A 25245-nucleotide genomic window follows, 5' to 3' on the forward strand; every position below is an offset into this window, starting at 1 on the left:
AATAAATTCATGGAAACTTTACAATTAGAAAAAGAGAAAAACTCACGTTTTTTATATCAAAGGATGAAGTGTCCCACCCCACCCCATATAGAAATGAATGTAATTCGGAAACACGCCTTTCTGTCACACGAGTCACGTGATCAACACCCGGATGTTACTCCTGGCCGAAACCACGAAGAAGGAGACAGGAAGTAGTCTTCTTCATGGTGTGTAGTTTTAGATCCATCCTTTACTACAAATGATCAAGTGTGAATTTTAGGCAACAAAATGTTTATTTTTTTATTTAAAAAAATGAATTTAATTATTTATTTAAGTTTCTAAAATTGTGTATCTGAAGGTTCAATGCAATATCTGCAGAATATGATACATTTTTTATCCATTTATCATCAAAATAATCAGTTACTAAAACAATCAGTAGTTGCAGCCCTAATATCTAATAAATATATATATTGATCAGTTGTTCTGCAGGTTTTCTATGTATTTAATGAATTTTTCACTCATTGTAAACCAGATTTAATCTCCTGACTTTAATAATATTTCATAATCAAGCCAAAAGAGAAATGATTTGTTACAGGCAGGAGCTGCAGGATTCTCACAACCTCACAATAAATATTAAAAAATACATTAAATATGGAAAAGGCCATGAAGTAAATCTTATAATTATTCCAAATCCAGTTTCTAAAGTTTTTTATGCTGGAAATGGTTGAAAAAGCAGCATCCAGATGTTTCATGCATTCGATGGAAATGATAGCAACAGATGTTGATTTTTACTCCATGAAGTGATTAATAAATACTTTAATTAATTCTTTCATGACTTATTATTGGACACACAGAGGAAAATGATCCTCCAGATCAGGTTAGCAGCAAGAAACAGAAACAAAACGCTTTATCGTCACGAGGAAGAAGAGAAATGGCTCTTAGTTCGTTGAATATTTTCCAGTCTGGCGGCTCTGAATGCAGCATTTAATGCAACGGCGCCCCCTGGTGTTCACTCCGCTGCGGTGACGGATAATAATGACTAAAAACAGTTTCTGGGGTTCGTTTAATCAATAAATGAATCCATTTACAGTGATCAATAACTGCAGACACAAACAGCTGATAGTCAGAGACCGAAATATGAAGCAAAGGAAAATATTTCAACAAATAAAAGAACAAAATCAGCAACTTTAAAGCTTCGTACCAAACCACAAAAAACCCACAAAAACTCAAACAAAATGAATAATTCATGCAAAATGAAGGCAGAACTGGAATCCAGTTTAATATTCATCAGCATAAATGTGCAAAAAATAAGTTTTCTTTAGGATTTTTACAGATTGTTACAACTTTGTGTAACCATCTCAGCTTGTTTCTCAAAAATAAAACAGAATATTTTTGCACAACTCCTTTTGGTTGCAGCTGAATGTTTTCACAGTTTAGAACTCAGATACACATAAATATAACTGTTTTAAATCTCTTTATGTTATTTTATTCTTTTATAGAAACTTTAATGTCATTCCAGATCAAAACGAGAGCAGTAGAGATCTTTGCATGAGGAGGGTTTAAATATTTCCCATCAGTCTTTGCTGTTTTCACACTGTAATGATATTCTGGGTCTTTATTTAATTGATTCATAAACTTATTTTACTTCATAATTTTAGACTTTTCAGAGCTCTTATTTATTGAAAACTGTAAGTTCAGAAATAAAAACAGAAATGTGTTACTGTCACATAGATCAGAATCTGAACTAAAATGTTTCAGTTTGGGGTGAAAATGAAGAATCTCTGCTGATAAAAAACAGAAACATGAAGCCAGAAGAAGTTTAAAGTTCAAAATAATCTCAGAGTTACTTTAAGTTTCTACTTTGCTTCTGTGCTAAAGTTTAAAACCGCCTCTTGTTTCTGAGGAATGACTCAAGACTTTTGCACAGAATTGTCCATCAACATAAACAGCTCACTATTAAACAAGAGATTTTCTGAAGAAAAAAGGCGTGAAGCTATAATACAGAGATAAATACATGTATAGTTGAGGCGCGGCGGCGTCCCGCAGGGTGCGGCGTTCAGTCCCCGCGGTTCAGGATGCTGTCGATGTTCTTCTTCTTTATTCGGATCATCCCCCTCCTGTAGCCTGAAACAGAACCAAGCCGTGAAGATGAGGAGCAGCAGCGGCAGCGCGCTGCGTCTCTGTGTGTTTGGAGTCTTTACCCTTCTGGCCTCTGATGCATTTGTGGTAGCAATGTTTGCGGAGCAGGAAGTTGTTCTGGTTCCCGCCGCAGCCGCTGTAGGAGAACGACTGGCAGCGCTTGGTTTCCGGGTTGAAGGCGAACCGCTTGGAGGCGCCGCTGCAGCTGCCGCGGTTGATGGGACTGAAGCAGATCTCTGAGGCGCTGAAGTCTGGCAGACAGGCAGACAGTCAGAGAAACAGCGCCCCCACTGGCAGCAGCATGAAGGTGCAGCCACGGGTTAAAACAGTCAGATTATCAGAAATAATTTGGTTATAAAAGGAAATAAAAAGAGGATTCATTTGTAAATGTTATTGTTCCAAACTAAATATTAATTTGGCAATCTAAATATGTTGTTGAAGCAAAAACACAAACTAAACATTTAACTCATTAACAGAATAAATACATGGACAAATCAGTTAGGATAGAGGCTAAACATTTAGTAAACAAACCAAATATTTAGCTTATACATAAAATTAGCTTCATACTAAAACATTTAGTTTGAAACTAATTATTTAGCTTACTAACTTAATATTAGTTTGAAGGGAAATATTTAGTTAGCCTGATAAATTAAGCACTTAGCTTGTAAACTAAAAAAGTAGCTTCAAGCTAAATGTTTTTATCTTAGTAAATAAACATCTAGTTTGGATCTAAATATTTAGTTTATTTAGTTTTTGAACTTGAGGTCGAGCAGCGTCTCAAACGATATATCTGAAAATATAACCTTTTAATTTCAAAACTGAATAATAATAATAATAATAATAATAATAATAATAATGAGAAGAAGAAGAAGCTGAAAATTGTGCACAACTCTCTTTTTTCCCTTTATCTTAAATAATTAACTGACACTAAAACTGGGACTTTATTCACTTCTATTATTTAATTCATAATTATCAAAAACAAAAATATGTGAATATTTTAATTTTCCTTATTAGTGCAAATAACTTTCTGCTACTGAACTAGCAAAGTCACATTTGTGTTTTATTTCCTTAATGCTACAACAGAAATATTCAAACAGCAGTTTCTCTAGAGTCACTTTGATTATTGTTTTAATAATAAATCTCACAAACTGCTCTTATTGTAGAATCATATATAGAACTTCAGTGGATTTATTTTTGTATCAAGTAACTGTAACTCTCATCTCAGGCAGTTTCTACCTGCAGCTGAAGTTCTGGCTGTTAATCTTTCCTCTTTGTCTCTCTGTTTCCTCACTGGTTGATCTTCCTTCCACTCAACTATAAGTTGAAGGAAAGAAGTGTTCCTTCAATGCTTTGTTCCTATCTCTGTTTGTTTTTAGTAGATTCTTTAAAAGAGAAGGATAAATGACATCTATCTATTGGTATTATCTAAAACTATTCCTCCGTTTAGCCACAAGGTGTCACTGTTTCGCCTCTGGTTGAGACTACCTCCTCTGTACCATCCTGTTTATGTTTCAATCTTTGTGGTTTGAAATTTAAAGCTTACAGACCTGAAATACTATTTAACCATCATTTGTTGTTGAGTAAAATATTGGATATAAATTATAAACCTTCAGGGAAATCTGAAAGAGGCGTGTCAAAGTGCGTCCAGAATCAGGGTTTTGTTGCTGAGTTTCATCTGCAGCATCAGAGCCTGAATGGCTAAAAACAAAAGGCAGTTTGTGTTTGTTTTAGCTCCATAATGTCCAGAATTAGCCAAAATGCTAGGGTTAGCTACAAGGATGTAAATAGCTTTTAAATCAAAGTTAGCTAAAATGCAAGTGTTAGCTTAACTGCTACCATGAATATGTGGGTTATCACTAGCATGTTGACTAACATTAACGTACTTAACTAAGTATGAAAACATTAGAGTGTGAGCACAAAGGCCTAAAATGCTAAGATTAGCAGGCTAAAATGAGCAGAAATGCTAATGCTACATTAATGACAGAGATAGCTCTATGGCTATCATTATAATGCTAATATTGACTCACACCATCCGGTATGCTAAGATTAGCCATTATACCAAAATGAGCTAAAATGCTAATTTTAAACTGAATGGTGCCATTTGTATGGTGGTTATTTTTAACATGTTGACAAACATCAAGTTAATCCATTTAGCATATACACTTTAGCTTTTAAATCTAAATAAGCTAAAATGCTAATATTAGCTTAACTTCTTCATTACAACAATCAACAATCACTGTGGATCATCACTAGCATGCTGACCAACACTGGCTTACTAAACATGAAAACATTAGTGTTTTAGCTAAAATGCTAATGCTAAAACTCTTATTTCGCGTAGCCTTTGATTAAAAGTACTTTAAATATTGATTAGTTCTGATCTGGTTTGAACTTTTCATTGATTCTCTGTTTATTTGCATTGTAAGGTTCATTGTGTTTTAGTATGTGGAACACTGCAAACTGTCTGGCAGATAAACTCGACTTAATAACCAGGAAACTGTGGAAACCGGATCCACCTGAATCTTTTCCTCACTATTTTTCTCTGACAGGAGCGAAATTGGTTTTTTTGAGCAATAACTCTTTCTCTGAGTTAAAGGAGCCGGAGTCGGTTTCCCCTGCGCTCTGCAGCCACAACACCAAACCAGGAAATGTGAAATATGCTCCCTCATTACTAATATCCAATGAGGGCACTGATGCACTCTGGTTCTGACCTTTGACCCCCAGTCCAACCAGCTGTCAACCATGTACCATCAGGTTTTCACCGTTTAAACGTAAAACCATGAATCCAGCTGAAATGTTTAGAGGTTTAACCAGCAGTTCTCCTGTTTGGTTCTGGGTTTGATTCTGCATGTGGGTCAACATGTGATCCAGAAACAAATAGTTGCATCAACATTTGTTTCAGGACAACGGGGCCCATCAGGGAACGTTCTGAAATATTGGCTAAAGGTTTTCCAGATGTTAACTTAATAAACTCTCCAGTTGTTTCCACCATTTAAAATCTTTGCCAAAATAAAAATGTGGCTTTTTATCGCTGGGTTCTGCTGAAACGACTTTATCCGACTTCCACTGACTAACAGGAGGAGTTATGAACCAACATGGAGCCTGTTGACAATTCACAACAGAGAGAGTTTCCGTTTTATTATTGAAGTTTTTTATTCATTGAAGTCCAACAGGCATTTGTTGTGATTTACCAACATGCTAATGTTACTGTTAGCATAATGCTGTTGTTGGCGTTATGCTAATAATAGTGCTAACATTATGCTAATGTTATGTCTGCCATTACTCCATTGCTATTCTATATTAGTGTTGCCATGATGCTAATGTTACGGTTAGCATAATGCTGTTGTTGGTGTTATGCTAATAATATTGCAAACATTATGCTAATATTATTGCTGCCATTATTCTAATGCTATTCAATATTAGTGTTGCCAGGATGCTAATGTTACGGTTAGCATAATGCTGTTGTTGGTGTTATGCTAATAATATTGCAAACATTATGCTAATGTTATGTCTGCCATTATTCTAATGCTATTCAATATTAGTGTTGCCATGATGCTAATGTTGCTGTTAGCATAATGCTGTTGTTGGTGTTATGCTAATAATATTGCAAACATTATGCTAATATTATTGCTGCCATTATTCTAATGCTATTCAATATTAGTGTTGCCATGATGCTAATGTTACGGTTAGCATAATGCTGTTGTTGGTGTTATGCTAATAATATTGCAAACATTATGCTAATGTTATTGCTGCCATTATTCTAATGCTATTCAATATTAGTGTTGCCATGATGCTAATGTTGCTGTTAGCGTCATGCTAACATTATTGTTAACTTTATCCACTTTGTTCTAGTTTGACGTATTATTGCTGATAAGAATCCCAGCTGCAGCTAAAGTCCAGGAGTTTGAGAATTTGAACATTTTATGTTAAAATTTATGTAGAAAAATACAAAATGAAATCATTTCACTTCTGGTAATTTTGAATTTCTGAGAAAAACATTAAGAGCTTTTGTTTTGAAGGGTTGTAGTGATGTGATTTAGTTTGAGAGACATTTATGTTCCTCATCATAAAGTTCAGCTAACGACAGTCACAAAATGTCTCCAGTTGATGAATCAAACGAACCCCCTAACAGGAAACTGTGAATATTAATTACAACTGTAAAAATCTAAAGTTATCTGCATGTTTAAACTCAGCAGCAGAATTAGAGTCAAGCATCAGCTAATTGTTTCCATCCCAACCTTTAGTGATGAATAATTACAACATGACGAGTTTTAACACGTTAAATATGAAATATTGTTATTCTGTTGAAACAACAGAACCGTTTTTTACCTCTTTGTGAGTCGGAGGCGTTCAGCTGCACCTGTGGTTCGCTCACAATCAGCTCCTCTGCAAAACAAACATCTATTAAAGCATCTTCTCTACTGGCTGTTATGAAAACATTTATAAGGACATAATGTGACAGGAAGATAAACTGTTTATACGTTTATGTTTAACAGATGGGTTTTATTTCTTTACGTAAACAACCAAACATTGGGAAATGTATTTTCCTGAAAGTTAAAAGTATAAATTATCTCCTAAATGATGCAAAAACCACAGTGTTGGAAATATATTTATAGAAACTTCAGATTTAAATTCAGGGAACGAAGTTTTTTAATTATTCAGACGGCTCACTAATATGCAAATGAAGCCATTATTTGCCTCCTTAAAAAGCACGTCTGAGCTGATATTGCTTGACGATGCTGAAAACGTTGCCTCAGGAGGCCGGCGTTAAAAAGTTGCAGAAAAAGGAGATTTATGTGAAGAGGTGGAGAATTTCAGGGCGGCAGAAAACGTCGATGTTTAAACAGCTGACAATAAATCAGACGCTGCAGGAAAAATACAAGAACTCTGAAATATCATCTGCTGACAGGAACACAGAGACCAGAGACGAGTTACACCAGGAAACTGAGATTTCATTTTACCTCCATGTATTTAATAATTCGTCCTTTTTAAAGCTCAGTGACAGTCGCAGCGCTAACCAGTCCACAAAGCTCTTCACAAACTACAAACTTCAATCCGTTTGTTTTCCAGCTGCATGAATTCAGTTGGAGGGTCAGAAATCAGATAGAAAACACACTGAGATGAATTTAACTCTTGTATAAAAGGATTTGAAAGATAACCAACCAAACATCTGAATGACTTTTGGAAAGAGCGAAATGTGAACAAAGTTGGATTTCATAAATCTGAGTTCTGGTTTGGAAAAATCACCTGGAATGATGCAAGAAAAGTTTCAGGGAAATATTTCTGATTTGTAACTAAATGATAATTAGTCCATTTAGACTGAACAAGGCTAATATGTAAACTACATGTACTGATAAATTATGTGCTAAACTAAGTGAAGAAAGTAGCTACAGTAAAAGCTAAGCTAAGTGATTTGTTAAAGTATTTTTGATTTCCAAATAAATGCTAATTTGTCTCTTTCAACTAAACAAGTTACGTTTCCTTTAAATAATTGCTAAGTTAAGTTAGCTTCTACCATCCCTCCAGTTATGTTAAGCTAATCATGGTTGTTCATCTCAGATGTTGTGAATGAACCAATCAGAAGCTTTCAGTAGCATGACATCATCATCAACAACCGCTAATTTACAAATATGCTAATTTGAATTCTATTGGATATATAAGTTCTCCTTCTAAATGAGTAACATATTAGCATTTTTTGCTAACTTTGAAACTATTTGGCACATATTTTTTCCTTCCACTCAACTTCCTGTGTATTTGCTATGTTTTGCTACATTCTTATGTTTTTACGCACTTAATAATCTACATAGTATATGCATTTCATTTCTAAAACGAGTAACGATTTAGTGTTTCTGCTAACTTTGACAACGTTTAGCACACACTTTTTCCTTCCACCTAACTTTCTATGAACATGGTACATCTTTTGTCCAATATTCTAATTATTTTAGGCACAAATTGTTTAAAATATTTCTCTCTGTGTCATAAATTTATATGATGTATAGATGTAACATGAGTAACATTAACATTTTTACAAACTTTTAACAATTTTAAAAAAACAAGTCAGCAGTAAAAAGCAGATATAATTTAGACGGAGCTGTAAGTAGAATATTATGTTTATAAAAATGCTGGTTGCTACCTGTGGCGATGGTTGGACGGGTCATGGCGGGTTTCCTCATATGGACTTCTGTTGCTGCCGTGGGTTCGTCTGTAAAACCAGAACAAGAAGCAAAAAGGAAAGGAAACTATTTTTATCATTAAAGTTTTTCACCTTATAAAACAGCCAAAATGTTTAAGACTAATTGATTTTTCTGCACATCTCAGAGTGAAAAAGCTGCTTCTTCTCTTATTTCCTGACAATCTCAGCCTCCAAATTGCTTGTGGCTATAAGTTGAGCGTAATTGAGTCGGCTCCGGTCAGTTAAAACGATTTAAATCAAAGTGAAAAGTGATTTCATGCTCAGCTGAAAATTGATCACAAAGTTAATTATCTGAGGTTGAGCTGTTCTGATTACTCTGCTCCTCTGAAATGTAGTTGATGCTTCGAGGTAAAGGACAGAAACAACGTTCCTCATTTACATTCTGCACCTGCAGATCACAAACGGATGCTTTGACTAGGACACAGCGATGCTGACCTGTGTTGAGGCATCTCTGCTGGCAGTCGGCCATGCTCCTGAAGTTGTTGGCGTTGCCGAAGCAGCCGCCGTAGTAGAAATGTCTGCACTGCTGCGTCTGGCTGTCGAAGAAGAAGCGCTTCACCAAACCTCGGCAGGGGCCCGGGGCCTCCGGCAGGTGACACGGGTTCTTATCGTCTGACAAAAACACAACAGAGAGACGTCGCTAACAGCAGCAGGAAACACAAACTGACTTTAGCTCCAACATGGTGACGCAGCAGATGATCTCTGAGGCTCAACTGAACCAATCAGAAACTTACAAAACCATGACATCATCATGGAGTTCAGCGCTGTCCAAACCTCCAGCAGCCCGGCCGCAACATTTTTACTGTTTTAATTATAATTGCAAAAAACTATTCTATTTGGTTATTTTTTAAAAAAACAGCAACTCTAGAGCAGCTAACAGTTTAGTTAACCGCTCCTTCTATTTAATGCTGAGTTTAGCATTAGCGCTGCTAAATACTATGTTAGTGCAGCACTTTTGTGTTAGCGGAGCTAACGGCTATGATCAGTTTTTTAGGGTTAGTGCAGCTAATCTTTTAGTTGGTGGTGCCCACTACTTAAAATGATTGAGTTTAGCACTTTAGCATTAGCTTCTGCTACTTACCATGCTGAAATAGCGTTTTAGAGACAACCGAGCAAATATGACAAATCCTTTAGGGTTAGCACAGCTAATGTTTGAACTAGCTGTGCCTTTTCCTCAAAATGGTTGAACCTAGCACTTTAGCATTAGCTTTTGCTAAATATCATGGTGATACAGTGCTTTAGCATTAGCAGAGGTAATGTTTATGATCAGTGTTTTAGGGTTAGGGAAGCCGTGTCTGCTACTCCGAATGGTTGTATGTAGCATTTAGCATTAGATTTCACTATATACTATGGTGCTACAGCGCTGACGTTGTAGTTAATGGTACCCACTACTCAAAATGGGTGAATGTAGCACTTTAGCATTAGCTAAATGTTGGTATAGCATTAGCAGAGGTAATGTGTATGATTAGTGTTTTAGGATCAGCACCGGCAACGTTTTTGCTAATGGTGCCATTCACGGCGCTTTCCCAAAGTGTTTAAAGAAAGAAATGTCAGAGTAAACTTTTACCTTTCAGGAGAGCAACAGAGGTGTTGATGAATTTTATGTAAATATTTGGTTGGACCCTCTGTAGGTCGCTGTTGTTTTAGGCTCTCTGGACCGCAGACGGTTATTCATCAATCAAGACGGCAGAAGAGGAATTCACCTTCTGCCAAACTGAAGTCTCTGTGAGCCAAACGTCCATGAATGCATCACATCTGCACACCTTCTGTTTGCTAATCTGTTTAGCAGCCGCCCTCCGCCGAGGGCCGGCCGCCATTAAAACGCTGCGGCTGTAAAATCAAAATGCATTTCATGAGGTGACTTTGGCTCAAAGCTCCGGGCAAACAGATGTGTGAGAAGACTGCAGCATTGAACTCCTTCTCCAGAGCAACGCGCTGATGAATAATTCAGAAAATGTTATCTGTTTAAACTGTGGAGGAAACAGCAGCAGCAGGTAGCGGCTCACCGGAGAAAACCTCCGTCTGACAGCCAATCAGCGCGGAGGACTCCAGATTATTCCACAGTGACAGAAAACAATCCGTTTAATCTGAATACTGGGATTGTTTTAGCCATTTTGATCTGCAGAAAAAATAGGACAGCTGAAGCTCTTCACCTGATGCGTCACGCGATTTACTCCTTTGAAAGGATTTTATTTACATCTGACAACAAAAAATAAATCAAGTTAGGGTGTGAGATTAACAGCGGCCACTAGGGGGCGAAATGTCTACTCTAATAAACCATTTCTCTGAATCTCTTTCCAGAAATTTCACCTGAAAGCCAAATATCCTGAACTTTTTCTGAGTAGTATGTGCTCTGTACATGAATAAACTTCACATATAAAAAACCCAACACATTTTGCCATAGAAATGACATTAAAAGTGAGAATATTTCTCTTATTTTTAGATAAAAATGTTAACTTTCAGGCTCCATTCTCTGCACTTCTGGAATGAAAATCTGATTTGTTCTTGTTGTTTCATCAAGTCGAAGGTTTGGTGAGTTTTACATCAACTCACTCTCTCACCCTCTGGTTACCTAGCAACAACCTGCTGGGTAAGAAGCAGTTTCAATTTCCCTCCAACTTCGGTTACATTTCCCTTTTTTTCAAAAGTTAAATTTGCTAACGTTTGGACTGGATGGAAAGGTAGCTACTGTTTACATCCAGATTTACAGCGTCTTTCTTCTTCTGGTGCTGAATTACGGCGCATCAACATTATAATTCAGGCTAAATAGGGACGTCAAAGACATGAGAGTCGGATAAAATGCGACACTTTGACAACAATCACATCCGACTGAGTTCCACATATAAAAGTGGCAAAAATTGATGAAAAGATGGGAATCGTTCACACGGCTGAAAAAAGTTGGATTTGGGTCGAATTCGCCTGCTGGGTGAAGTTATCAGTCAGAAATGTCATTTTATTTACATCTTCTCTTTGTAAAAAGGATTCTTGTTTGTTTAAATGGTTTGGTTTTATTAGCTGAATTTTTCAGAATTGCTAAAGTTAATATTAAAAACTTTGTTTTTAAATTATTTTGGGAACTGAATAAAAATGTTAAGGTGGTTTAAAGGTGCTGAAGTTATTTTGTTTCTCCTCTTTCCTCTCACAGCAGCAGGTTAGTCTCCTCTTTCGCAGCTCTGACTTTCTGTGCTGCAGTTTTATTACAATGAATGTCAGTAATTCAGAGCTCAAAGCAAAGCTGACATTTAGAAACACTTTGGCTGTCATTGAGTCAAAGCTGCACTTTGCTGAACTCAGCCTGATTTCACAAACTGACTGCAGAAAATCCAGAAAACTTCTGGATTCGTTTATATTTGTTTACTCATAAATACGACTAAAATATTCCCTCATTTCTTTGTACTTTCCTCCCAAATATCTTATTTATCAGTTCTCTGCTCTTTCTGCAAACTAAGACTTTTAAAGTGTTGTAAGCTACTGTTTCTTTTTTGACCCCGTAGCATAAAAATCAGTGAGACACGAGGGGGAAAACAGGCGGATCTGATAAATCCAGAGTAAATGCACTGAAAGGTGATTACAGGTAGGAGAGTAAAGAAATAAAACTCAACCAAACAATGTGCAGAAAATTGAAAATGAACATAAAGTTGTGGAGAAGCCTGAAGCAGATTGTAGTTTTTCCCCACAACATCAGATTTCCGTGTTTACGCCTGGAGAAAGTGTTGAAATGCAGCAGGATCTTTTGTTGAGGCCTTGCTGTACCATGAAGCTCAGTCACGCCATGCAGGCCAAAGAAACTCTGAGACATCTCAGGTGCGTGCTCCAACTTGTGGCTTTCAGCATGAATGGGAGGAGAAACTTTCCATCTGGGACTCAAACAGAACCAGAACAAACCGCTGCCTCCCTCCAGCAGGCTGCTCGCTTTCCCTGATGAAGCAACAAGTCATGACTGACTGACATTAAGGCTCCTTATGATATGAAACTGCTAAACGTTGTCACGTTTGGTGGTGGCAGCATCATACTGTGAGTTTGTTCTCAAAAAGATCAAGCTAAAAAAGAAGGGAAGGGATTTACTTCCTTTTAATTTGTCGTTTAAATTTAAATTAATTAATGCACTAATGTAATAATAATAGAGCTAATATTCATTTTCAATGTTAGCATTTTTCTAACTTTGAACATTTTTAGCACTGATAGCATCCCCTAGTTAGTTCTAAACCACTAATTTCTTTGGCTGTTTTGTAAACTTTCAGTTGAATGAAGTTTGACGTTTTAGTTAATAATTCTTCAAGTAGTGACAAGTTTATATTTATGCTCTTATTTTGAAGGGGGTGAAGTTCTGTTTCCTGTACTCCTCTTCTAAACCCTTGATGAAGTGCATTCTGTATTAGCTCAAGTACCCAGAATGCATCACTTCAGTTTAAAATCTACCAAAGTTCTGACAAATGAGCTGCAAAGTTAGAAAATTCAGTAAAATTGAAACGATGAGTGAAAAGTTTTTTCACTTCCTGACGTGAAAACCGTAAAGGAAAACGTGTAGTAACAAACTTTGACCAGTGGAGGGTGATATAACACACACTGGCTGAAATTTGAGCGTTAGCATTAGCTCTAGCTTATTATCATGATGTAATAGCATGTTAGCAGAACTAATATTTGTGATTAACGCATTAGCATAATGTTTATGATTAGTGTTTCAGGACTCGTACAGCTAACCTTTCAGTTAGCGATGTCCACTACTCAAAATGGTTCAATTTAGTTCATTAGCTTTAGCTGCTGCTAATTAACATGCTGACGTAGCAACTTAGCATTTATGGAGCAAATGTTTATGATTCGTTTACCTAGCACAGCTAGCTTTTAAGTAAGTGGTAGCCACTACTGTAAATAGTTAAATTTTATACTTAAGGATTAGCTTCTGTTGAAAACCATGTTGATTTAGCACTTTAGCTTTAGCAAAGCTAATGCTTATTATTACTGTTTCAGGGTTAGTGCTGCTAACGTTTTGGTTAGCAGTGCCCACCACTGTTCACATTTAATAACTGTTTATCAGGCTTGTTTCAGTCAAACATGAGCAGGACGGAGCATTAAATCATCTTTTATTTGTCTCTGTTTTAGAGTCAAGTATCAGCAAACTGCTTTCAACAGAAGTTAAAACCTTCAGCAAAACTGTTGAGAAATCAGAGCTGGCAGTGATCTGTGTTCGCTATAAAAATAACTATATTAAAAATACATTTTTCTGCCCGAGGTGAGAGATGATACTTTCATGAAAACATCATATTTCTGGTGATGGGTGCGGTACGATCGGACCAACATGCAGGAGGTTGGTGGTGGAAGGTGAAAACAAATTAACAAAACTCAACAACAGCAAAAAGGGAAATGAGCTAATTACAGGTGAGTGGATGCAGCTGGGAAAGGAGCAGATAAAACAAACAAACGTCACTTAAACCTGAGAAGTTTTGATAATTTTGTCCCACCTGAGAAGACGCACGCCTCCTCACATTCCTCCATCGTCTCGAAGTTGTTGGCGTTTCCGCTGCAGCCGCCGTACTCGAAGCTCTCGCAGCTCCCAGAGTTAACGTTGAAGAAGTAGCGCTCCTTGATGGCCTTGCACGGCCCCGACTCGTCTTTCATGGCACAGAACTCGTTAAAGATGACGGGGTTATGATGGCCGCCATGACCTGCCCAAGAGGACGAAACAACAAACTGTAAAATAATAGTTTAACTTTAGCGGTTAGCATTAGCTTTTAACTTTGGTTTAGGCTAGTGGAGAACAAACTGACCACCATGTTGGGTTATTTGCTGTTTCTGTTTTTCACTTGTTCTGCAGAAACAAAATGGACGTTTCTCCCAACTAAATGTTGAAATAAACAACTTTTCTGTTGTTTTTAAGTCAATAACAAACTTAAGTCGCCTTTAAAATGTCATTTTTTTCACTGTTGAGACATTTTCTGCTTATCAAAATAAAAGCACATCCTGTTCTTAGCTTTGGGAACATTTTTAACTGGTTGCCCACTGTCGCTGTGAGCTTGACTCCATGCAATCTGACTATGAATGAGAGCAAAGGGCATCAAAATAAAATCCTCAAAACTCAAACATTTTCAAACAATAAAAAGAGAAAAACAAAAACATCTAAAGGAAAAAAGGAAAACATGCCACAGAAATTTAATTTAAATCAAAGCATTTTCACGTGTATGATTACAATTATAGATCACAACTTTATGAGATTTAATCATTAAAAAAAATCTCAATCTCAATCATAAATTGTAAAACTGAATAAATGTTTGTTTAAATTTTTTTAAAATCTTTCTTATTTTCTTGTAGCTTCAGGCTGTAAGTTTTGTAAAAGGTTTATTAAAATGATGACATTGTGACAGTTTGTTATAATGAGACAAATAATCTGTGAATCAATTGATCTTCTGAAGAAATGCACCAAAAACAACCAATCAGAGCCAGGAGGCGGGGCTTAGCGCTGTCAATCAACGTTGTGTATGCGCAGGCAGAGAACCAACAGGAAAGCCATTTATCCTTCTTAATGAGTGGCTATGCTAACTAGCATTAGCATTCAGAAACAGAAGGTGATTAAGACCCGCCTCCCGGCTCTGATTGGTTGTTACCACTGGGAGAAGACAGTTTTCCTCATGTTGTCTGTCTCGTGCCAAACTGTCACAGCTTCAACAAATATTTCCTATAAAAGTTGCTGTAGCTTTAAAAACAGTTTAATAATAATTTCTGCAGAGGAAGAAATCGGGTCACAGCGTCAGAACCTCAGGCTGTGAGACGAGGAGAAGCTGCATGGAAACGACTCCAGTTTCCTGTTCTCCTGCAGGGCTGCAGTGACCTTCGCCTGCAGTCGCTGGTTTATTTACTTTGTTTGGACCAGGTTACAAAAACCCTGGTGGCCTGCAGAGACACGTTGAGCTGCAGTGAATCGGTTTCTCTGCACAAAGGCTGATAATCAGGCTGATATGAAACCCAGTTTGATCTCTGGGGCTGGATCTGATCCGATCAGCCGGCCGTTATCTGTCCCTGACAGCAGCTTCATCATGAGCTGCTCATCGCCGCCGTTTAAAAACACGCCTCTGCGATTAACGAGGCAGAAAATGTTTCCCAACATGTTTATCAGAGGCGTGAAGTCAAAACACGCAGAATGGAAACATTTGGAAGAGAAACTTTAAAATAATCTGTCAGAAACTGAGGCATCACTGTAAACGTTAATTTCACCATCTTAGTCATCTAGAAATGTCTCAGTTTGAGGCAAAATATTAACTCAGCCACTTTATCAAACCAACCAAACCCTTTGAGCAACCTGTTCCCCTCCTGGCCTGTGGGGGCGCTGCACCAAGAACCACCGAAGGAAACCACACAAAAACCTCTGAAGACACTGAGAGCAACTTCCTTCTTCACCAGATGGAAACAAGATGGAGGCGTCAGATTTTAGAGGTTTAGTCTTTGGCTGAAGACCAGGAGCCATTTCTGCTGCTAGCGCTAGGCTAGCACGTTAGCTTTGGTTGGATTTATCCAGAATGCTCTGCGCTGTAGTCCACTTCCTGGTTTTGGAGCGGTCCCCGGGCCGCTTGGCGTTCATATTCAAACTGAACCCAGATGGAGGTTTGGAGGACCACAGTTAGCTTAGCGTTCACACCTCACCAAACAAATCAGTCTTTCTAGGCTAAATTGCTAAAGCGCCAAACAAATAATTAGCGTCTCTATAACCGCATTAGCTTTAGCAGACGTGTCCCACAGCTGCCACTGCTAATAACGATACTAGATAAAAATATTATAGTAGAAACTTGGTTACACTGAGTTCTTATTCATAGTAGAAGCTAAAGTTAGCATTTTGCAGTCATGTGTCGGTTAAAAACTCGTTTTTTTGACACCCAGCAGGGTCGTGACCCCAAACATCTGGGAATGCCTCCGTCGGTCCGAGGTCAGGAACTGGGCTGACCCAGTAACAGAAACAGAGCCAATATGTCTGCCAGGCACAGAGGCTCCATTATCTGCAGGAATGAGGCCATGTTGAATCCTCTGAGCAAAAAAATGATAACAATAATTGGCTTAAACACGACAGCGGGGCCAATTTTCTGATTAAAATCCATTTTATCCCAGAAACACGTGATTCAGTGGAACATGTGGAGGTAAACAGGGATGTGGAACGATAAACGATCCAGGGCTGAATTACTGCTGGTCGCCTCACATGTTGGCTGGTTTTGTTGCATTTATGCCTTTATAGATGCAACAGAGCCGAACCCTCAGCGAACAAAGAGCTGCAGCTGAGTCAGAGCCAATCCCAGCATTTTACTGCTGAACTCCTTCAGCCTCGTGCGAAGGGCGTAACCCGACACCGGGGTCAAAAGGTCAAACCGCAACATTTTCTTCTGCAGGGGAGGGAAGTTCAAAGGAGCAGAAATGAAACTTTCTGCCAGAGGAGCATGAAGTCGTCCACTGAAACGAGGCCTGAGAGTGACCTTCACTCAGAAACAGAAAAACTGCAACAGAAGTTTATTTTCAAAACTGAATTAAACACTGAGAGATAAATCTTCAAGCTAAAATGTAGCTTTGTGAGTAAATATTTAGTTTAAGTTAAACATTTAGCATTGTAGTTTGAAGTTAAATATTTAGCTTGCTAATGTAAATATTTAGTTAGCAAGCTAAATATTTTGTTACCAAATTATAATTTAGCTTTTCCATAAATATTTAGACAGCCAGTTAAATATTTAGCTCTAAACTAATAAATTAATTTTCTGATAATTGTAAATATTTAGCTTGATTACTAAATATTTAACTTTATATTTATTATTTATATATTTATTTTGATGCTAACTGCTTAGCTTGCTAACCAAAATATTTAGCTCTGCTGTAGCTAACTACAGCTAACAGAAATATGTAGTAAGCGTGCTAGCTAAATATCTAATTATTCATCTCTAAACTAAATATTTAGTTGTCGACACATACAGTGGATTCTTAGGAATGAGGAAAGTGACAGGAGGGGCTAAAACAAGGACAGGAAAAATCAGCCGAGAAAAAAAGAATCTGAAGAATGAAGTTTGACTCAAGACGAAGAATTAGCCTAAAATACAGACGGATGGATTCAGAGATTGTTCCTGACCGGATCAGAACCAGCATCCAGCAGGTTCTGGAGCGTTCAGGAAAACAATCGGAGGTTTGGAAACGCGGGTCTGGGCGTTTGGGAGACGGGGCGTGGGCCGCCTGGGGACGCCCGGGTCGGCGGTTCGGTCAGGAGAGACGGACTCCAGACCGGACCGCCCTGAGCCGAGTTATCCGGTGCTGCTGCGGGGAAACGAGGAGCGAGGCGTCCATCTTGAAAGAGGCAGGCGGTCGGGAGGAAAAGCTAAACCAGCTAATTAATTGTTTCTCAGAAACCGAACTGCGGTCAGTTTTCATCCCGGCGTCGCCGTTCAGCCCACAGACACGTGTTGTGATCCGCAACCGTGGCAACAAGGTGTTTTATTTTAACGGATCAGCATCTGAAAGGATGCAGAGCAACAAGGAGGAAGTTCAGTTTTTCCCCCAACATTTAAAGAGGAGCTGCTAAAGCAAAGGAGGTGGATTAGCAGGGTTAGCTACCAGCTGATGATGTCATCACGGACATCGTTAAGCCAACAGTAAACAGTAAATCATTTTCAGTCTGTTGCTTTGGTCTCAGACTTTGGCCGTTTTTTAAAGACAGTTTTGTTTACAGAGATCCATAATTGATTTTATTTGTTTCTGTTTTGTTTATTTTGGAAATCTAAAATGTCTTCCAGTTCCAGTGTTGAATGCTCATTATAGAGTAATATTACCAGAAAATGGTCTGAAACAACATTTTCATTTATCACAGCAATGTTATTGTTCAGTAAAATTTGTTTTCATCTCTCTTGCCCAGATATTTAGCTGTTAGCATGTCATCAGAGGCCTCTTCGGAATCGCTGCAAGACTGACTGCTACAGGAAATCTTTGAAGATACGTGGAGTGTGAAGCAGAACTCAGAGATCCAACAGAGTCTCTGCTCTGGTTGGTTAGTTTCAGACTCAGCCGTTCTTAATGGGTGACCAGTAAAACCAGTCTGGTCATTCACAGGTCATTTTCCAGGGTTGGATCGTCTGAAATTAAACCTACAGGCTCAGATATATACACACATTACCACTGACATAATGCTGCTAACAGCAGAGCTAATGTTATGTTTTTGCTAACTTTGAAAATTAGCTTCCCCAAATTAGTTTTTAGGTTTTTGACTGTTAAAAATGATTAGAATGCTGAAAAATGTATATGCGTGCTCTTATTTTGAAGTGAGTAAAAGACGTTGTAGCATTAGCAAAGCTAATATTTTTATTAGTGATATAGGACTTGCTAACTTCTTAGCTAGTACTAAGTACCTTGTTGGTACAAAGCTTCAGCATTAGCTTCCATTAAATACTGTGTTAGCATAATGATTTAGCATTAGCTTTGTTTGCATAGTGCTTTAAGAGAGCTAATACTTTTGATTAGTGCTTTAGGATTCACTCTACCATTCTGACCTGAGCAGAAGGAAAGAATCTCCAAACTGAAGTGAAACCTGCAGCCGTCCAACAGTCAGAAGCTTTCTGGAGAAACGAACGATGACCCAGTTTTGTTTTTAAAATTCTCTCAGTTACGTTGCAGAATTATTCAGCCCTCCCTCTGTACAGGCCAAAATATTCCTTTAACTTGACAGACGTCGCCTGCTTCTCTGCCCAGAAGCAGAAATGGAAAACAGGGATGTGGACATAAGTTTGCCTGCAGCTCTGCGTGGCGTCATGGGGAGAAAGTGGAACGGCTTCATCTGCCAAAACCAGAAAGTCTTTCATACAAATAAACACAAAAAGACTGTAAAAACTTTGGTTAAACCAAAGAAAACCATCAAAATAAAAGGAAAACACCAACGTCTAGGTGGATAAACTGTTCATGTGGAGACAAAACTCTGGACTTGAAAGTAAATTCAAACATAAAAAGATTTCTGAACATTTTACAGAATCAGAATCTGGACAAAACAAACACCAGTCCAGCTTTCTGTCAGCTGCTGAAACTAATTCCAGCTGTATGGAGGCCCAGAAGGGACAAAATTAAATCAATAAATAATTAATGAAAAAGAAACCATCAAACTTGAGCTGTGTTTGATCATAATAACACCAGTTCAGCTTTCTATGGGCCGTCCTGACAGGTTGGCAAAGATTTAGTTCACACAGCTGCAACGTTTCGCCTTCCACTAAACTTTCCAAGGCCAAACCTTCAGAGGGAGAACAATGGGATTTAAATTACATATTTCTTGCAGGACTGAACTTTATCTGTAGTTTTGTTCAGTTTTTGTCTGATTCCTCCGTGTTGAACTTATTTTCTGTAGTAAACAGTTTCAGAAAGTTGTTTTAATGAAGCAGGAGAACAAGTGAAGCTGGAGATGGGAGGCTTTGTGCTGTAAAGCAGACGAGGAGGACCTGAAACATGCAGCGTGTTTTAGCAGAGCATCTTATCGCCGCTGTTCTCTGTAATCTGTCAGACTCAGGACTTCCTGTCTTCTCTTTCTCAACTTCCTGCAGCGACTCAGAAACCTTCAGCAGAGCTTCTCTTCTCTTCTCGCAACAAAATGGGTGAAAATCAAACATCCACAGTGGAGGAAAACACCCGTTACCGCGGCAACCACCAGAACATCAGCTCATTAGCTCCAAATGAACAGGAACAGGAAGTGGTTCAGTAACTGAACAGGAAGTGGTTCAGTAACTGAACAGGAAGTGGTTCACTAACTGAACAGGAAGTGGTTCAGTAACTGAACAGGAACAGGAAGTGGTTCAGTAACAAACAGGAAGTGGTTCAGTAACACAGAGGTCAGAGTTCATCCTAATTAATGGTTAAAATCTATAAACTAAAACCTACAAACTGTATTGAAGACAAACATTTTGGTGTGGCGTCCATGTTACTATTCCAGGTTTTCTCCACAGAGGGGCGCTCTACTGGCTGGACTGTCCTTATGGGTCCCATTTTCAGGATTCATCTCCCACATCATTCCTAGCTGCGTTATTGTCTCTGTTCTGAGGTCGGCAGCTTCCTGCAAGTGATAATTAAGACACTTCAAAGTTTTCTTCTTCGTCTGTGGCCCGGAGGCTCACAACACAAGGGCCACTTCAAACGCAGAGTAATTAAATTTCTCTACAAATTAATGAGCGCCGGTGTTTACGCCTCCGTGAGACAATCACCGTGGCAACAAGCAACGCGCTCTAGACTCAGGAGACAGCAGATTAATGAAACGCAAACAGCAGAGGCGAACAGTCGCCTCTTCACAAAACCTCCATCATATAATAATCTGACAGAAACAGCTGATCCCTGTGGCTTCATGTCTGATGGATTAAAAACATTATTTGCTGTTGGAAATCTTTATTATTCCCCCATTGGGAATGTCGTGGTTTTCCCAGAGTAAACCTATTAAGTATTTAGTGTATTTATCTGCATGAGGGACCTCCTGATGAAACGTCTGCAGTTCCAGATTATAGGGAAATTAAAACTCCAACAAAAACAGAGAGAGCAAGAAAACTGATGGAAACACGTTCAGGTCCCGACATCGAGCCTTAAAGGGGCGGTCACAGATTATCAGCAATAATTTGGATTAATTAGCCGGTCCTACAAAACAGAGATATGGATTAACTTTTTAAAGAAATATTTTTAAATGTCACAGTTTCAATTTAAGCACCTAGCGAGCTAAATGAGTTTACACACTAAATATTTACAGAGGAAGATATCTGAAGATATCTAACCCATCAAAGATAAATATTTCGGGGCGTGCTCCGGTGGCGCAGAGGTCAGCGCGCCCCACGTCTGGAGGCCCTCAGTCCCCGACGCAGCCGTCGCGGGTTCGATTCCCGGACCCGGCGACGTTTGCCGCTCCCCCGTCTCCCTCCCCCTCCCCCGTCAGCCCACCATGAAAAAAGGGACACTAGAGCCACAAAAAGGACCCCCTGGTGGGGAAAAAAAGCTAAATATTTCACTGTGACCGAGTAAAACATTTACTTTATTAACTAAATAAACTAAATATTTACTGGAACAGGAAGTGGTTCGTTTATTATAATATTAATAAACTAATATTTAGTTTATTAACTAAATATTTAGCTGGGTCAGAGATTTAAACTAACTGGATTATTCAAAAGAGCTTCAAACAAATATTCAAACTAAATACTTATTCAAAAAATATATTTAACATACAAACTAAATGTTTAGTTAGTAAACTAAATATTTAATTGCTAACTAAATATTTATCTCCAAACTAAACTTTTAGCTTTAGTAAGTATTTAGCGCTAAGCTAAATATTAATTTTGGTGCCAAGTATTTTTTTAAAATACTTCTTAATTAAATATTTAGTTTTAAACTGTGTAATTTATAAAATAATAAATAACTAACTTCACAAAGCCCATGTCTGTTTGCTTCTGAGTCAGAGCTGAATATTGTTGGAAGTTAGCTTTTATTTAGTGTTATTATATTTGGAGTTTAAGCACCTGCTGTCAGTCTCTTTGTGTCAGGAAACAAAACAAAAACTGAGGAATGAGCGAATTACAGAATCATTCTACAAATAAAAACTAAATCTGAGTCGTTTGGAAACATTCCAGAAAACAGAGAGGATGAAAATCAACAGGATCCGTTTTTTATCTCTGCAGCTCGACTCTCCATCACATGTTGGACAAACGACTCGCATCAGAACATGATGCAGAGAAAAACCAGATCCACAACATCAACGTCTGTCTTTATCGCCAAGAAAAGATTAAAGTTTGATGTTTTGCACTGGAACAGTTTGTGCCTGAATGTTCATGAAGCTGCGCAAAAATCTGAGCAGAGAAGAAGAAAAGAGCTGAATTCAGCTCACAGTGTGCTGAAGACGCTGAAATGTTTTTCATTTACAGCATTTAACAGGTTTGGATTTGACACAATTTTGCACTTTGTCCCACGTCAGCATTAGCATTAGCGTTAGCTTTAGCGTCCACTAGTCATTATGTTGGTGTAGTGCTTTGGCATCAGCGCAACTAATGGTTCCCACCACTGTTAAGTTAATACAACTATTCATTAATTTTGTTATTGTTAGTAATATTTAAATTTAAACAGGATGCTAATCACCATGGGGGGCCACAGTGACATCAACTCAAGGCCCTAAATGGGTAAAATACGGCCCTGGTTGAGCTGTATCCTGCATATTCATATTTTTAGTCCTTCTTGTTGATTAATCTCATGCTATTTGGATAAAAATATTCTAAATAATTTGTTTATTTTCATTTTTAGATTCAGGTTTTGTTTTTTTTATCATCTGGAAAAATGTTGCGAAAATTCTGGGAAAACTGAGCCTGAAAATGTTCCTTCAGGGAAATGATGCAGGCAGCGCTGAATGTCAGATAAGAGAAGCAGGCGGTGACATTCAGGAGGCTCTCAGTGACCCGCACGACCAGAACCAGAACCAGAACCGAACCGATCTGGTTCCTGGCTTAAAAAAAAAAGTAAAAGGAAACTTTTTAAAAATCTCTTTTTAAACTCTGGAAACAGAAATGCTGAATCGCCGGAGGGGGCAGTTCGGTGGTTCGGGTGTCGGTTTGGACTTTGACCGGTACTTAGATGGATTCTGTTGTCAGCGAACCGGACAAAATCAGAGATAAACTACAGAAACTCTTTTAGTGCTTTGCCTTCATTACATCTGATTCAAATTCAACGTACCGAACTTTAAAGGCCACCCGAACCGAGCCGACCCCGGAACCAAAACACAGCGGCTCGTGGAGTGAGTCCACAGCTGCGCGCGCTCCTCTCTCCACGCTGATCCACTTTGACGCGCAGAAAGTTTCTCCGCTCAGCAACAGGTCAGGTAAAGAATGCAAACCTCAGCTAAAACTAACAACACACACACTCCATCTCTCTCTCTCACACACACACACACACGTTACCTCTGCCGCGTCTGCAGGCGGCCGAGCCGAGCAGGCAGCCGAGCCAGACGGCGCTCAGGATCCAGGACGGAGAACCAGACATACTGCTGCTACTGCTGATTCCAGCCGACTGGAAAGTTAGCAGGAAAACTTCAACTGTTACAGCGCAGCTGTGTGTGTGTGTGTGTGTGTGTGTGTGTGTGTGTGTGTGTGTGTGTGTGTGTGTGCGTGTGTGTGTGTGTGTGTGCGCGTGTGCGTGTGTGTGAAAGGGTGTGAACTTCCGTTTTGATAAGAACGTCACATGAAATAAAATTCCCAATAATTTCCTTACAGCTTTGCTTCCAAGAAAAACAGTTCCAGCTGACACTAATATTAATAAATAATAAATCCAGAAAGTTTGCGGTCCAAATGGGCTTCTCGCTGGTGTTGCCATAGTGATTAAACCGGAATCGGTACTTTCTGACAATGTGGATCAGAACCGGCTGCGTTTCGTTACAAATGTGCGCAAAACATTGTCGATATTCCGCTAATGTTGAAAAAATACAACTTCGCATTTTCAGTAAATAAAATTAATATATTAAAAGAAAATCACACAAGAATAACGTTGTTCACGCGATAAGTCATTAAAAAACACTAGTTGCAACTACTTCCTGTTGTCTGGTTTCAGACTGACAGTCTCATACCTTATTTGGAAATGGGACCATTGCACTCCGGAAGTTAGGGGGCGCTATTTCGCTGTCTCCTGTTTTTATTTTCTTTTGAAATCTGTGGTATATCTTCATCTTTAGGAAGTTTTTTCACTCTCAGTATGTATTTAAACTTCTCTCTCTTATTTACTTCAGCTCAGCTCACAATGTGATATCTGAGCTAATCGTTGCTGAATTTCATGGTTTTCACAGTTAAACGTGTGAAATTATTAAATTAGTCTGAGTATTTTTCCGTCTTTTTGTAAGTGTGAAATCACCAAACGTGGGAACTCCCGTCTAGATGTTGATTCTCTTTTCATGAAGCGATTCAGGGAAGGAATCAGTTTTTTGTTTGCTTTTGCTTTTTCCCTCTCTGACAGAGACGGAGGCTCCAGGCTGACAGAGGAAAATATTATATTAGCTTTTTCTCCCCCAGGAAACGGCGAGGTAAATAAGAGCTCCGGTCAGGTTCTGACTGTAGAACCAGAAGAAAGAGAAAACAGGAACTGATGTCTCTGAATATGGATGAAATGGCTGAGGGTGAGGATGAAATGAGTCAGTTTAGATGACGTCAACACACCCTGAGTAAACTGTGACGCTTCGAGTTCACAGGTCAATGTCTGATTCCTGCATTGTGAGCTGCTTCTCTGGGTCAGTGGCTGAAGCAGCAGAGAAATAATTTCCAATCAGTTCTTATTCAGCGCTGATTGGCGTCTCCTAACATCGACCTGAAGTCTTTTATCTCTGCTAAACACTAAAAACACAAAGAGTAGCAGCTTTTATTCTCTGAAATTCACACCTACAGTTCATAAAAAAAGATTATTTCACAGTTTGTTGGATAAAGTTGGCACTAAACAGAAATCTGTTTTCTTTAGAGTGAGGCTAGTTAGCAGTTAGCTTAACTTTAGCAGATCTATTCCAGACACTCAATAAATTTCATTTTCATTCTCTATTTCATGTAGATGGAAGTTGTGCTGAGTGTCTTCTTGTGTTGTTTCCTTCAGTGGTTGTTGGAGCAGCGCCCCCACAGGCAAGGAGGGGAACAGGTTGTTCAGAAGTTGTGAAAGAGAACCAAAAAACTGTAACAAATGTTTCCATTTTGGTCCAAATCGAACCGATTCTACCAGACTATCAGGTGTGAAAATACATCTGGTTTCCCAAAATCTCAAGACAGCAAACATTTTGATTGTGGTTTAGAGTGTAACCGCTGTGAAAGCTTTAATCTGCAGAACAGATCTAATCTGTAATCTTTTCTGTTTTCTACAGTAAATGTGACCAAATATTGAAGTCTTTATCTGTGAAATACTATACGCATAAAACTTGCTTCAGCTTATATGGTGACTTTATCAAAGTTTTAGAGTGTAATCTC

The 25245-nt window shown here is 38.5% G+C and overlaps 1 protein-coding gene and 1 long non-coding RNA gene across 3 annotated transcripts; one reads left to right on the plus strand and one right to left on the minus strand.

The window, feature by feature from the left end:
- Positions 1 to 1027: 1027 nt before the first annotated feature.
- On the minus strand, positions 1028 to 23478 carry tfpia (tissue factor pathway inhibitor a). 2 transcript variants are annotated; one of them, XM_044131246.1, is made up of 7 exons: positions 23212 to 23478; positions 13768 to 13971; positions 8744 to 8920; positions 8249 to 8317; positions 6445 to 6501; positions 2181 to 2369; positions 1028 to 2103 (listed from the first exon to the last, which is right to left on the minus strand). In XM_044131246.1, the coding sequence occupies exons 1-7, from the start codon at positions 23291 to 23293 to the stop codon at positions 2036 to 2038; spliced, it is 846 nt and encodes a 281-aa protein (XP_043987181.1). In that variant the 5' UTR covers positions 23294 to 23478; the 3' UTR covers positions 1028 to 2035. The 2 variants fall into 2 exon arrangements, with proteins under 2 accessions (XP_043987181.1, XP_043987182.1); XM_044131247.1 differs by lacking the exon at positions 23212 to 23478 and adding an exon at positions 22988 to 23121.
- On the plus strand, positions 17741 to 20029 carry LOC122839552. Its single transcript, XR_006372060.1, has 3 exons — positions 17741 to 17923; positions 18177 to 18308; positions 19843 to 20029. It is a non-coding gene; the product is annotated as an uncharacterized LOC122839552 (long non-coding RNA).
- Positions 23479 to 25245: the final 1767 nt, after the last annotated feature.

The sequence above is a fragment of the Gambusia affinis genome, linkage group LG11 (genome assembly GCF_019740435.1).
Source record: "Gambusia affinis linkage group LG11, SWU_Gaff_1.0, whole genome shotgun sequence".
Taxonomy (NCBI): domain Eukaryota; kingdom Metazoa; phylum Chordata; class Actinopteri; order Cyprinodontiformes; family Poeciliidae; genus Gambusia; species Gambusia affinis.

Excerpts from the sequence above, each read along its gene's own strand:
- tfpia (XM_044131246.1), bottom strand. The coding sequence starts at position 23,293 with ATGTCTGGTTCTCCGTCCTGGATCCTGAGCGCCGTCTGGCTCGGCTGC. Across the intron at positions 8,921-13,767 it reads GGAGGCGTGCGTCTTCTCAG|ACGATAAGAACCCGTGTCAC; the intron begins GTGGGACAAAAT and ends TGTTTTTGTCAG. Across the intron at positions 2,370-6,444 it reads CGCCTCCGACTCACAAAGAG|ACTTCAGCGCCTCAGAGATC; the intron begins GTAAAAAACGGT and ends CCTGTCTGCCAG.